Raw genomic sequence first — 14,082 nt, 5'->3', positions numbered from 1 at the left:
ACTTAGAGATGTTGCATTCAATTCCCTCGTCCAAATCATTAATATACACTGTAAATAACTGGGGTCCCAGCACTGAGCCTTGCGGTACCCCACTAGTCACTGCCTGCCATTCCGAAAAGGACCCCTTTATTCCTACACATTGCTTCCTGTCCGCCAACCAATTTTCGATCCACCCAGCTACCCCACTACCCAGCTACCCCACTACCCCACTACCCAGCTACCCCACTACCCAGCTACCCCACTACCCAGCTACCCCATTACCCAGCTACCCCACTACCCCACTACCCAGCTACCCCACTACCCAGCTACCCCACTACCCCACTACCCAGCTGCCCCACTACCCAGCTACCCCACTACCCAGCTACCCAGCTACCCCATTACCCAGCTACCCCACTACCCCACTACCCAGCTACCCCACTACCCAGCTACCCCACTACCCAGCTACCCCACTACCCAGCTACCCCACTACCCCACTACCCAGCTACCCCACTACCCAGCTACCCCACTACCCAGCTACCCCACTACCCAGCTACCTCACTACCCAGCTACCCCACTACCCAGCTACTCCACTACCCAGCTACCCCACTACCCAGCTACCCCACTACCCCACTACCCAGCTACCCAGCTACCCAGCTGCCCCACTACCCAGCTACCCAGCTACCCCGCTACCCCACTACCCAGCTACCCCACTACCCAGCTACCCCACTACCCAGCTACCCGACTACCCCACTACCCAGCTACCCCACTACCCAGCTACCCCACTACCCAGCTACCCCACTACCCCACTACCCAGCTACCCCACTACCCCACTACCCAGCTACCCCACTACCCCACTACCCAGCTACCCCACTACCCAGCTACCCCACTACCCAGCTACCCCACTACCCAGCTACCCCACTACCCAGCTACCCCACTACCCAGCTACCCCACTACCCCACTACCCAGCTACCCAGCTACCCCACTACCCAGCTACCCCACTACCCAGCTACCCCACTACCCAGCTACCCCACTACCCCGCCACCCAGCTACCCCACTACCCAGCTACCCCACTACCCAGCTGCCCAGCTACCCCACTACCCAGCTACCCTGCTACCCAGCTACCCAGCTGCCCCACTACCCAGCTACCCCACTACCCAGCTACCCCACTACCCAGCTACCCCACTACCCAGCTACCCCACTACCCAGCTACCCCAGTACCCAGCTACCCCACTACCCCACTACCCAGCTGCCCCGCTACCCCACTACCCCACTACCCCACTACCCAGCTACCCCATTACCCAGCTACCCCACTACCCCACTACCCAGCTGCCCCGCTACCCCATTACCCCACTATCCAGCTATCCCACTACCTCACTACCCCACTACCCAACTAGCCCACTACCCCGCTACCCAGCTACCCAGCTACCCCACTACCCAGCTGCCCCACTACCCAGCTACCCCACTACCCAGCTACCCCACTACCCCACTACCCAGCTACCCAGCTGCCCAGGTACCAACTCTCAGCTACCCAGCTACCCAGCTGCCCCACTACCCAGCTACCCAGCTGCCCCACTACCCAGCTACCCCACTACCCAGCTACCCCACTACCCCACTACCCAGCTGCCCCACTACCCAGCTGCCCCACTACCCAGCTACCCCACTACCCAGCTACCCAGCTACCCCATTACCCAGCTACCCCACTACCCCACTACCCAGCTACCCCACTACCCAACTACCCAGCTACCCCGATACCCTGCTGCCCAGCCACCAACTCCCTATCTCCCCGTGCAGTTGCAGGGATATCATGCACAAACTTGGTGAAAATGTTGAATTTTAGTTTGCTGGTGATAAATTGGTGAATCTGGGGAATTCATTGCCACAGTGCCGTGGAGGCCAGGTCAATGCATATATTTTTAAAGCAGAGATTGATAGATTCTTGATTAGTCCGGGTGTCAAAAGTTCTGGGGGGAAGGCAGGAGAATGGTGTTGAGAAGGAAAATAAATCAGCCATGATTGAATGGTGGAGTAGACTTGAGGGGCCAAATGGCCTAATTCTGCTCCTAGAACTTATGAACTTAGGTCGTGCTAGTGTCACTGAGCAATTGTACAACAAAAGCTTTTCACTGCTCCTCGGTGGCCACACATGGCCATAATAAACTTAGACATTATGTTCGGGGAGAAAGGGTACATTTTAGCCTCATAAATTGCTCTTAGAGACATGTTGCTTTACCGTGCTGTTGACGGCAATGAATAACTTACAATATTCATGTTCATACTGGAGTTTTAAATACTGCAGGAGGATGTGAAACTCACTAAAAATGTGCTTTATTTTTCTCCCTCTAGTTCCTGATGTTAACACAGCAACTGCGCACAGCTCCAAACTGGGATATGTAAGTGTGGTGTGCCTCGACATCAGATTAGGTAGCATCTGTTCACTGCCTGTTGATTATCAGTTCTGGGAATGATTCATTAAACAGCAAATCCAACAGCAGACTTCCATAGTTAATTTACTGCAGGTGGCATTCACATGAAAGTACATCTCCATAAGGTCATGTTTGCAAAGCTAATTGCATCATTAAAACCACAAGGCCAATTAGTGTGACCTTAAAAGTCGCCTATCCATGTTCTCCAGAGATGCTGCCTGACCCGCTGAGTTACTCCAGCACTCTGTGAAACGTCACCTATCCATGTTCTCCACAGATGCTGCCTGACCCGCTGAGTTACTCCAGCACTCTGTGAAACGTCACCTATCCATGTTCTCCAGAGATGCTGCCTGACCCGCTGAGTTATTCCAGCACTCTGTGAAACGTCACCTATCCATGTTCTCCACAGATGCTGCCTGACCCGCTGAGTTACTCCAGCACTCTGTGAAACGTCACCTATCCATGTTCTCCACAGATGCTGCCTGACCCGCTGAGTTACTCCAGCACTTTGTGAAACGTCAGCTAGTTCAAGCTCAGGCCCTTGTATCCTGGCAACATCCTCATAAATCTTCCCTGCATCCTTTCCAGATTAATTACCAGAACTGAACATAATGCTACAAGTGCAGCCTCACCAATGTCTTGTCCAACAGTAATATCCCTGCTTCTGTACTCGATTCATAACTGATAAAGGCCAGCCTACCAAAAAGCACCTTCACCACCTGATCTACCTGTGACTTTACTTGGCTTTGGGTTCATTAGTCTCTTGATGCTTAACACTCACTTTAACATCAGTGTAAAGGCAAATTTGTACAAACTAAACCTGTTGGTACATGAAGAAGCTGGTGAGATGCAGCAAAGCAGAAAATGGAACTTGTGTTTCAGGCAGTGATGCATGAGTGACTTTGAATTAGTAACAGTGGGTCCTAATGGTGATGCCAAGATTGGTTTGGCGTTCGATTAATCAAATGCACTCACTCTGGAGACTGGAGCACAAACAGTGTAAGCTGTCACTCCTGTGCTGAGCTGCCAACTTCATCAAAGAATGAAACCTCGGAAATGTCTACTCCCTCGTGCCATTCGTTTAAAACAATCAATGCAAGTCACCCAAAACGCACAGTCAGGGCATTAACACCTTACTGTTGGTGAGAGTTTGCAATGGACAAGTGTTACACATGGTTTCCCTTCCCTATCAGTACGGGAGATAAGGTTACAGGGAGAAGGCAGTATAACGGGGACGAGAGGGAAAGATAGATCGGCCATGATTGAACGGCAGAGTAGACTCGATAGGCCGAATGGCCTCATTCTGCTCCTATGACTTATGAACCTAAAATGGTACAACTGAGTTTGATTTTAATATTTATCCCACTGATGATCATAATTATGGCACCTTGCTAACAACAGATATTAAGATCACTGGTCTATAGTTTTTGTTGCCCTGTCTGCTTGAACAAGAGAATCAAATGTTCTGTTTTCAATCCACTGCTCAAGTTTTGCTCAAGATTCCAGCATCGGCAGTTCCTTGTGTCTTAATTAAAGTGAAAAACCACATTTTTATCCAAGAGCTGTCTGTTAGTGAAGGGGGACAGAGGCATTCTTAACCTCGTTGTACTTGTACAATGACAATAAAGATATTGTATTGTATTGTTTTGTATTAATATTGGGTGATCAATAAGGTGAGCAATTTTGGGCCCCATATCTGAGGAAGGATGTGCTGGCTCTGGAGAGGGTCCAGAGGAGGTTTACAAGAATGATCCCAGGAATGAATGAACAGATGATGAGCGTTCAATGGCACCTGAACTCGCTGGAGTTTAGAAGGATTGGGGGGGGGGGGGGGGGGGGAGGGACCTCATTGAAACACACAGAATAGTGAGCGGCCTGGATAGAAACGATGTGGAGAGGATGTTTCCACTAGTGGGAGAGTCTAGGACCAGAGGGCACAGCCTCAGCATTAAAGGACGATCCATTAAGAAGGTGATGAGGAGGAATTTCTTTAGTCAGAGGGTGGTGAATCTAAGGAATTCTTTGCCACAGAAGGCTGTGGAGGCCAAGTCAACGGATATTTTTAAGGCAGAAGATAGATAGATTGTTGATTAGTGCGGGTGTCAGGGGTTATGGGGAGAAGGCAGGAGAATGGGGTTAGGATCAGCCATGATTGAATGGCGGAGTAGACTTGATGGGCCGAATGACCTAATTCTGCTCCTATTACTTATGACTTAATATTGTTGGCCTAAACAATGTGTGGACTTGTACGTTTGTGGATCACTGGAATGAGTAGCTGCAGTTTGCTGATGAGACTGATGTAGCTCCTTGTGTTGGAAGCGATGTATTTAGTTTTGCCACTAGGGGGCAGTAACTGCAAGCTGTTGAGAATGCGTTTGCGATATGAAGTTTTTAAAGATTGCTATTGCAACAGTAGGTTTTGTGGCCATGCCTTAACTTCAAAAAGGCTTTCCATGGATGTTATCAAAGATTACGAAATGTGTAGGATGGAACTGCAAATGCTGGTTTACACCAAAGATAGACATAAATGCTGGTTTACACCAAAGATAGACATAAATGCTGGAGTAACTCAGCGGGACATGCAGCATCTCTGGAGTGAAGGAATGGGTGACGTTTCAATAGACAATAGGTGCAAGAGTAGTCCATTCGGCCCTTAGAGCCAGCACCACCATTCAATGTGATTATGGCTTGAGAAGAAGGGTCGCATCTGAAGAAAGGTCTCAACCTGAAACGTCACCTATTCCTTCTAACCAGAGAAGGAATCTAACTAAGCCGCAGTTTAAGAATAAGGGGTAGGCCATTTATAACGGAGATGAGGAAAATCTTTTTCAGTCAGAGAGTTGTGAATCTGTGGAATTCTCTGCCTCAGAAGGCAGTGGAGGCCAATTCTCTGAATGCATTCAAGAGAGAGCTAGATAGAGCTCTTAAGGATAGCGGAGTCAGAGGGTATGGGAAGAAGGCAGGAATAGGGTACTGATTGAGAATGATCAGCCATGATCACATTGAATGATGGTGCTGGCTCAAAGGGCCGAATGGCCTCCTCCTGCACCTATTGTCTATTGAGATGCTGCCTGTCCCTCTGAGTTACTCCAGCATTTTGTGTCTATCTTTATAAAAGATTACAGCAGTATCTGGATCAACTGGGCAGGTGGTCTAAGGAATGTTTAATGGAGTTTGATGTACATAAGTGTAAGTTGTTGCATTTTGGGAAGTCAAACCAGGGCAGTATGTACACAGTCAATGGCAGGGCTCTGGGGAGTGTTGTGAAGTAGAGGGATCTAGGAGTGCAGATGCATAGTTACTTGAAAGTGGCGTTACAGGTAGGTAGGGTGGTCAAAATGGTTTTCGTCACTTTGGCCTTCATCGGTTGGGATATTGAGTATAGATAGACCCAAAATGCTGGAGTATCTCTGCAGGTCAGGCAGCATCTTTGGAGAAAATGGATAAGTGACTTTTCGGGTTGGGACCCTTGTTCAGACTGATTACATGGGGAAGGAACTGGAAGTAATATATGAGTATATTTCTTCTATCAAGAGATGCTGCTTGCCCGCTGAGTTACTCCAACATTTTGTGTCTATCTTTGGTTTAAACCAGCAGTTCCTTCCGACATATTGAGAATGGAAGTTGGGATGTTATGTTACGGTCTTAAAAGACATTGGTGAGATCATATTTGAAGTATTCAATAGTCAATCAATAGTCGTTTATTTGTCACATACACATAAATGTGTAGTGAAATGAAACATTACCCGCAGTTGAAACACTAAGACCAATAAGAATAATCAATAAAAATGCAATAACACATACAATCATACACTAACACCAAACAAAAAGAAACATCCATCACAGTGAGTCTCCTCCAGTCCCTTCTCACTGTGTTGGAAGGCCAAAATGTCTTTTCTCTTCCCTGCCGTCTTCTCCCGAGGTCAGGCTGTTGAACTTGCCACGTCGGGGCGGTCGGGGCTCCCGACATTGGAGCGCCGCGCCGGACGGTGAAAGGTCCACGGCCTATTCCAGGCCGCGCCGGACGGTGAAAGGTCCGCGGCGGGCCGACCCAAGCCCCGCGATTCGGGGCGGGCGAACACGCTGCCTCTGCCGGAGCTCCCGATGTCGGCCTCCACCCAGGGGCCTGCGGGCTTCCGATGTCCACGCGGCCCGCGCCGGAGCCTCCGGAGACGAGTCGCAGCCGCTCCCGCAGCATCCGCAGGGCAGCCAGCGCCGCAGGTGGTGAGTCCGGGCCGTGGGCTCTGCGAACCAGAGCCCCAGGTGGTCCCAGGTGCATGGCCGGTGGTAGGCCGCAGCGGGAACGGAGACACGACACAGAAACAAAGGTCGCGTCTCCGTTCGGGAGAGATTTTTTTTTACAGTTCCCGTTCCCTCCCACCCCCTCCCCCCCCCCCACATAACATACAAACACTACACCATATTAAAACTACAATTCATACAAAAACAACAAAAAACACAAAAGACAGACGGACTGCAGGCAAGCCGCAGCTGCGACGGCAGCGCTGGCTCCTCCTCCTGTGTTCAGTTTTGGTTACCCTGTTATTGGAAGGATGTCATCCATCTGGAAAATGTGCAGAGAAGATTTATGAAGATGTTGCCAGGACTTGTGGGCATGACCTCTAATTTCAGTTTAGTTTATTGTCACGTGTACCGAGGTACAGTGAAAAGCTTTTTGTTGCGTGCTAACTAGTCAGCAGAAAGACGATACATGATTACAATCCAGACGTTTGCTTGATAAGGGAATAACGTTTAGTGTAAGGTATAGCCATAGATCGGGCAAGCTGGGCTACACAGAGATGACCGAGATCAGGATTGAACCCAGGTCTCTGGCACCATGAGGCAGCAGCTTTTTTCTTTGGAGTGTAGGAGGCTGACAGGTGATCTTATAGAAGTATAAAATCATGAGGGTAATCGATAAGGTGAACGTACAGAGTCTTTTACCCAGACTAGGGGAATCAAGAACAAAAGGACATAAGTGTAGGGTGAGAGGGGAAAGATTTGACAGGAACTGAAGGGGCAACTTTTTCACTCAAAGGGTGGTGGGTATTCACAAGCTGCCAGAGGGGGTAGTTGAGGCAGGTAAAATATCAACATTTGAAGACACATTGACAGGTACATGGATAGGAAAGGTTCAGAGGGATACGGGACAAGCATAGATGGGTGGTCTTGGTCAGCATGTATGAGTTGGGCTGAAGGGCCTGTGGCCTTGCTGTATGGCTCTCTGACCCTGTTTATTTTCCACATTTGTACTGTAATTCATCAGTTCAGAAAAGTCAGCACAATACAGCTGCAAGCTGTAAAAATAATTCCAATAAAACAAAACTATTCAGTTCCTCCTATTCCCCAGCATGACTGGAAGAAAGAAAGGAAGAGCCGTATGTCTACGGCGCCTTCTTGCTTCTTTGTAGACATCACAAAGTACTTGCCAACAAAGGAAGTGATGTGGGAAGTCCAGGGAGCCTGGTCCAAGAAGCAGCAGTGTAACTGCTTTTAGTTTAGTGTGGAGATACAGAATGGAAACAGGCCCTTCGGCCCACCAAGTCCATGCCAACCAGCGATCACCCGTACACTAGTTCTATTCTACATACTTGGGACAATTTACAGAGGCCATTAAACTTACAAATTTGTACGTCTTTGGAGTCTGGAGGAAACCGGAGCACCCGGAGAAAACCCACAAGGTCACAGGGAGAACGTGCAAACTCCACACAGGCAGCACCCGAGGTCAGGATCGAACCTGGGACTCTGTCGTTATGAGGCCACTGTGCCACCCCATCAATGTCTGAAGAAGGGTCACCCATTCCTTCCATCCAGAGATGTTGCCTGACCCGCTGAGTTACTCCAGCATTTTGTGTCCATCTTCACTGTAAACCAGCATTTACAATTATCCATCCTACACAATGTGAAAAGATTGTTTTGCTAATGTTGACTGAGGGATAATGGTCAGTGTGATTATATACACTAGGATACTGCTGGAATCACTCCACATGGGTCTGCAATAACTAACATGTGTCCTCTCGCTTTCAGTCGTGCTAAAATGGTTCGTCTGATCGGCTTGCTGGCCTGCCACACCACTCAATTGAAGGATGATGTCCCAATAACTGAAGTAAGATCTTTTAATAAATCTTAAATGTTTAGTTTAGGGATACAGCAAGGAAACAGGCCCTTCGGCCTACCAAGTCCACGCTGACCATTGATCGCTTATTCGCACTGGTTCTATGTTATCCGACGTTTCATAAACTCCCTGCACACTAAAGGCAATTTATTCAGGCCAATTAATCTACAAACTCGCACGTCTTTGGAATATGGAAGTAAACCGGGGGAAACCCACATCGTCATAGTGAGAACATGCAAACTCCACACATACACTCCCAAGGTCAGGATTAAACCTGCATCTCTGGCGCTGTGAGGCAACGGCTCTGCCAGCATCACCACTCTGCCGCCCTAAGGATGGTGCTGCAGCAAACAGCTTTATGTTAGTGTGGCATGATTTCCATATATTGGATCCTATCAGGTATTTATATGGATCAGATTCTAAAACAGAAAATGATTGAAAAACTCCGCAAATCAGGCAGCATCTGTGCAAAGTGAAAACAGTCAACATTTTGGGTCTGCAACATGGGAACGGGAGAGGAGCAAATAGTTTCTGTAAGAGGGGAGTGGGGACAAGAGGGGAAAATCCGTGATAGGATGAGTCAAAATGGCTGAGTGGGAACAATCAACAGCACATTCAACCTTGGTATGAGTTAATGGAGAAACCTGCCCAGCAACATGAGCAGGAGAAGAAGGAAATGCTGGAAAAACCAAGCAGTTAAAGTTTCAGATAAAGAACCCTTCATCTGACCTGAGAGAGAAAAATCATTTAGGTTTAGGTTTATTATTGTCACCTGCCCCAAGATCCAGTGAAAAGCTTCCAAACAGATCAGATAATACTGTGCATCAATGCAATCGTGTCAAGCTCAAGTGCAGCGGGTAGAGCAAAGCACAACATCTGCATTGCAGCAAAATGTGGGTGAAAGTGGAATTCCTGCCTGACTGATGGGTTCAGGCACTGTGGCTTTGTCATCCCGGCACAGTGCGATATATTCAGCAGGCCAGGCTGCAGAAAAGTCAGAGGATGGCAGGTGGAAATGGTTCTGATTTAGACAAGAAGAAAGAGCACTTTATCCAAGGTCACACAATTTGATGTTAAGATGGAAGATGAGTTGTTCCCTGAGGTTGCATTGGGCCGTGTAACAGTGCAGGAGCCACATGCAGTGGGATGCTGCATTAACATGGCAGCGACTGAATAAACACAGGTGTTCCACAAAGCCATCACACGTTCATTATTTGGTGTCTCCAGTGTAGATGAGTTCACTTTGTGAACACCAAATGTGGCAATTTTAGGGTCATTATTGTCACATAAAATTGTGGCATTGACATGGAACTGTACAGCACAGGAATGGCCCTTCGGCCCACAATGTCTGTGTTGAATGTTTCTAAAAGACATTTGGACAGGTACATGGATAGGAAAGATTTAGAGGGATAGGGGCCAAATGCATGCAGGTGGTATTAGTATACATGGGGCATCTTGAATGGAATGGGCAAGTTGGGTCGAAGGGCCTGTTTCCATGCTGCATGATGCCAGGACTAGAGGGTGTGAGCTGTAGGAAGAGGTTGAGTAGGCTGGGGCTCTATTCCATGGAGCGCAAGAGGATGAGGGGAGATCTGATAGAGGTGTACAAAATCATGAGAGGAATAGATCGCAGGCAACTGGGACTAGTGTAGCTAGTGAACAATCCCTGTTCCAAGCGTACACTGGCCCTATCCACAAACTCTATCTCCGTTACATTGATGACTGCATCGGTGCTACCTCCTGCACCCATGCAGAACTCATGGACTTTCATCTTGCACTTAAATTTACTTTGACCATCTCCGACACCTCCCTCCCCTTTCTTGATCTCAGACTCCATCATAAGAAATAGACACAAAATGTAACTCAGCCGGTCAGGCAGTATCTATTGAATGGGTGACGTTTCATGTCGAAACCCTTCTTCTCGACCCAAAACATCACCCATTCTTTCTCTCCAGAGATGCTGCCTGACCCGCTGAGTTACTCCAGCATTTTGTGTGTACCTTCAATTTAAACCAGCATCTGTAGTTTAATCTGTAGTTTCCTACACAAGAAATAGACCATTGACTGACTCCCACAACTATCTCGACTACACTTCTTCCCACTGCTTCCTGCAAAGACTCTATCCCATACTCCCAATTCCTCCGTCTACGCCGCATCTGTGCTCAAGATGAGGTTTTCCATACTAGAACATCCAAGATGTCCTCATTCTTTAGGGAATGGGGTTCCCCTCTCCCATCATAGATGAGGCCCTCACTCGTGTCTCCTTGGTACCCCGCAGGTCCTCCCCTGCTCCCCCTCCCTCTAGTCCTCACCTTCCACCCCATCAGCCGTCGCATACAACACATAATCCTTCAAAATGTCCGCCTTTCTCAGAGACCGTTCGCTCCACAACTCCCTGGTTAACTCATCCCTTCCCACCTAAACCACCTCGTCCCCAGGTACCTTCTCCTGCAACCACAGAAGATGCAACACCTGTTGCTATACCGCCTCCCTCGACTCTGTCCAGAGATCCCGACAGTCCTTTCAGGTTAGGCATAGGTTCACTTGCACCTCCTCCAACCTCATCTACTGTATCCGTTGTTCAAGATGTGGACTCTTATACATCCGCGAGACCAAACGCAGACTGGGCGATCGTTTCGCGGAACACCTTCGGTCAGCCCGCGTGAACCAACCTGATCTCCAGGTTGCTGGACACTTTAATTCCCCTTCCCATTCCCACACAAACCTTTCTGTCCTCGGTCTCCTCCATTGTCCGAGTGATGCTAAACACAAATTGGAGGAAAAGCATCTCATATTTCGCTTGGGCAGCTTACAGCCCAGTGGTATGAGCATTGATCTCTCTCACTTCAGGTAGCCCCGGCATTCCCTCTCCCTCTATCCCTCCCCCACCCAAATCGCATTTGCTTCTCATTTTCACCCTACAAACAGCTTACAATGGCCTGTTTCATTTATCATCGTTACTTTTTTGCATATCTTTCATTCATTGTTCTTTATCTCTCCACATCACCGTCTATATCTCTCATTTCCCTTATCCCTAACCAGTCTGAAGAAGGGTCTCAACCCGAAACATCACCCATTCCTTCGCTCCAAAGATGCTGCCTGACCCGCTGAGTTACTTTAGCTTTTTGTGTCTATCTTTAGTGTAGCTGGGACATTGTTGGCCGGTGTGGGCAAGTTGGGCCGAAGGGCCTGTTTCCACACTGTATCACTCTATGATGCTAAGTTATTACGAGGCGTGCAGGCGGAGGAGAGTGTTGGTAGAGGAAAATTGGCTGGTTCTGCTGTCAAGGAAGAAACAGAGGGCTTTAAGATCTTCCAGGTGGGGGATGGAGGTGTGGAGTGACTGAACATTCATAGTAAAGATATGGGAGTGGGGGACTGGAAAACAAAGAGACACTAGACAATAGACAATAGGTGCAGGAGGAGGCCATTCGGCCCTTTGAGCCACCACCATTCAATGTGATCATGGCTGATCATTCACAATCAGTACCCCGTTCCTGCCTTCTCCCCATACCCCCTGACTCCGCTATCTTTAAGAGCTCTATCTAACTCTCTCTTGAAAGCATCTAAAGAATTGCCCTCCACTGCCTTCTGAGGCAGAGAATTCCACAGATTTACAACACTCTAACTGAAAAAGTTTTTCCTCATCTCCGTGCCAAATGGCCTACCCCTTATTCTTAAACTGTGGCCCCTGGTTCTGGACTCCCTCAACATTGGGAACATGTTTCCTGCCTCTAACGTGTACAATCCCTTAATAATCTTACATGTTTCAATAAGATCTCCTCTCATCCTTCTAACTTCCAGCGTATTCAAGCCTAGCCGCTCCAGTCTTTCAACATACGATAGTCCCGCCATTCGGGGAATTAACCTAGTGAACCTATGCTGCACGCCCTCAATAGCAAGAATGTCCTTCCTCAAATTTGAAGGCCAAAACTGCACACAGTAGTCCAGGTGCGGTCTCACTAGGGCCCTGTACAACTGCAGAAGGACCTCTTTGTTTCTATACTCAACTCCTCTTGTCATAAAGGCCAACATGCCATTAGCTTTCTTCATTGCCTGCTTGGACAAAGGTAGTGTGTCGGTTTAAATTTAGCAGGACAGGGCTTGCACAGTGAATGGTAGAGCCCTGGACAGTGTTGCAGAACAGAGAGTACAGGTTCTGGGAGTACAGGTGCATGGTGTCTGAAGAAGGGTCTCGACCCGAAACGTCACCCATTCCTTCTCTCCTGAGATACTGCCTGACACGCTGAGTTACTCCAGCACTTTGTGTCTTCCTTTGATTTAAACCAGCATCTGCAGTTTATTTTCCTACACATGGTTCCCTTAAAATGGCAAATCAGGTGGGCAGGGTGGTGAAGGTGGTGTTTGGCATGCTTCCCTTCATTGGGAAGGCTACCGAGCACAAAAAGTTAAGTTTAGCAGCTGAATTGGGCCCTTCGGCCCATCAAGTCTACTCTGCCATTCAATAATGGCTAATCTATTTTTCCCTCTCAATCCCATTCTCTTGCCATCTCCCCATAACCCTTGACACCCGTACTAATCAAAAAAACTGGGATATCATGTTACATATTCATAATCTTAACCATACTTTATTAGCCAAGTATGTTTTGCAACATGCGTGGAATTTGATTTGCCGTACAGTCATACCAATAAAAAGCAGCAAGACACACAAAATACACTCTTGGTGACAACTGCATGCAGTTCTGGTCACCCAGCTAGTTTTCAGTCCACTCTTTTCCCAAAACACATTTGTGCTTTCCGACTTTATCAGTTCACATTAAGGGCCGTTAACCTGAAACATTAACACTGTTTACTCATTAGTATTGCTGACTCTTATATCCAATGCTCCGAGCAATGAAGGCACCATACCCCTGATTTACCACCCTATCTACTTTGCTGCCACCTTCAGTGAGCTATGACCTTGGACTCCACAATCTCTCTGAACATCAATGCTGTTAAGGTTGTTGCCATTAACTGTATACTCTCTCTCCCATGATAAGTTTTAATCTGCAATTTGAGAGGGAGAAGGTTAAATCAGAAGTGTCAGTGTTGCAGTTGAACAAAGGGGACGGTGATGGCACGAGAGAGGAGCTGGCCAAGGACAGATGGAATGACGGTGGAACAGCAATGGCAGGTGTTTCTGGGCATAATCCAGAAGACGCAGGATCTTTTCATTCCAAAGAGGAAGAAAGATTCTAAGGGGAGTAAGAGACTGACAAGGGAAGTTAGGGACGGTATAAAACTAAAAGAAAAGGTGTATAACATAGCAAAGAGTAGCAGGAAGCCAGAGGATTGGGAAACTTTCAAAGGACATCAGAAGGTAACTAAAAGGGCAATACGGGCTGAAAAGATGAAGTACGAGGGTAAACCGGCCAAGAATAGGAAAGCAAAAGCTTCGTTAGGTATGTTAAGAGAAAAAGATTAGTAATGACAAATGTGGGTCCCTTGAAGGCAGAAACAGGTGAAATTATTATGGGTAACAAGGAAATGGCAGAAGAGCTGAACAGGTACTTTGGTTCTGTCTTCACTAAGGAAGACACAAACAATCTCCCAGATGTACTGGAG

At 47.9% G+C, this 14,082-nt stretch overlaps 1 protein-coding gene across 3 annotated transcripts in view; it reads left to right on the top strand.

Annotated features, from left to right (window-relative positions):
* Positions 1–14,082, top strand: part of ulk4 (unc-51 like kinase 4) — a 434,415-nt gene that overhangs the window by 104,475 nt on the left and 315,858 nt on the right. For all 3 annotated transcript variants that reach the window (XM_078413782.1, XM_078413790.1, XM_078413774.1), the window contains 2 exons: positions 2,323–2,369; positions 8,430–8,508. In XM_078413782.1, the coding sequence (XP_078269908.1) occupies positions 2,323–2,369; positions 8,430–8,508 (126 nt within the window). The remainder of the gene's footprint in view (positions 1–2,322; positions 2,370–8,429; positions 8,509–14,082) is intronic.

Source organism: Rhinoraja longicauda, chromosome 2 (assembly GCF_053455715.1).
Source record: "Rhinoraja longicauda isolate Sanriku21f chromosome 2, sRhiLon1.1, whole genome shotgun sequence".
Taxonomy (NCBI): Eukaryota; Metazoa; Chordata; class Chondrichthyes; order Rajiformes; family Arhynchobatidae; genus Rhinoraja; species Rhinoraja longicauda.
This window is presented reverse-complemented; position numbering and strand designations above follow the sequence as displayed.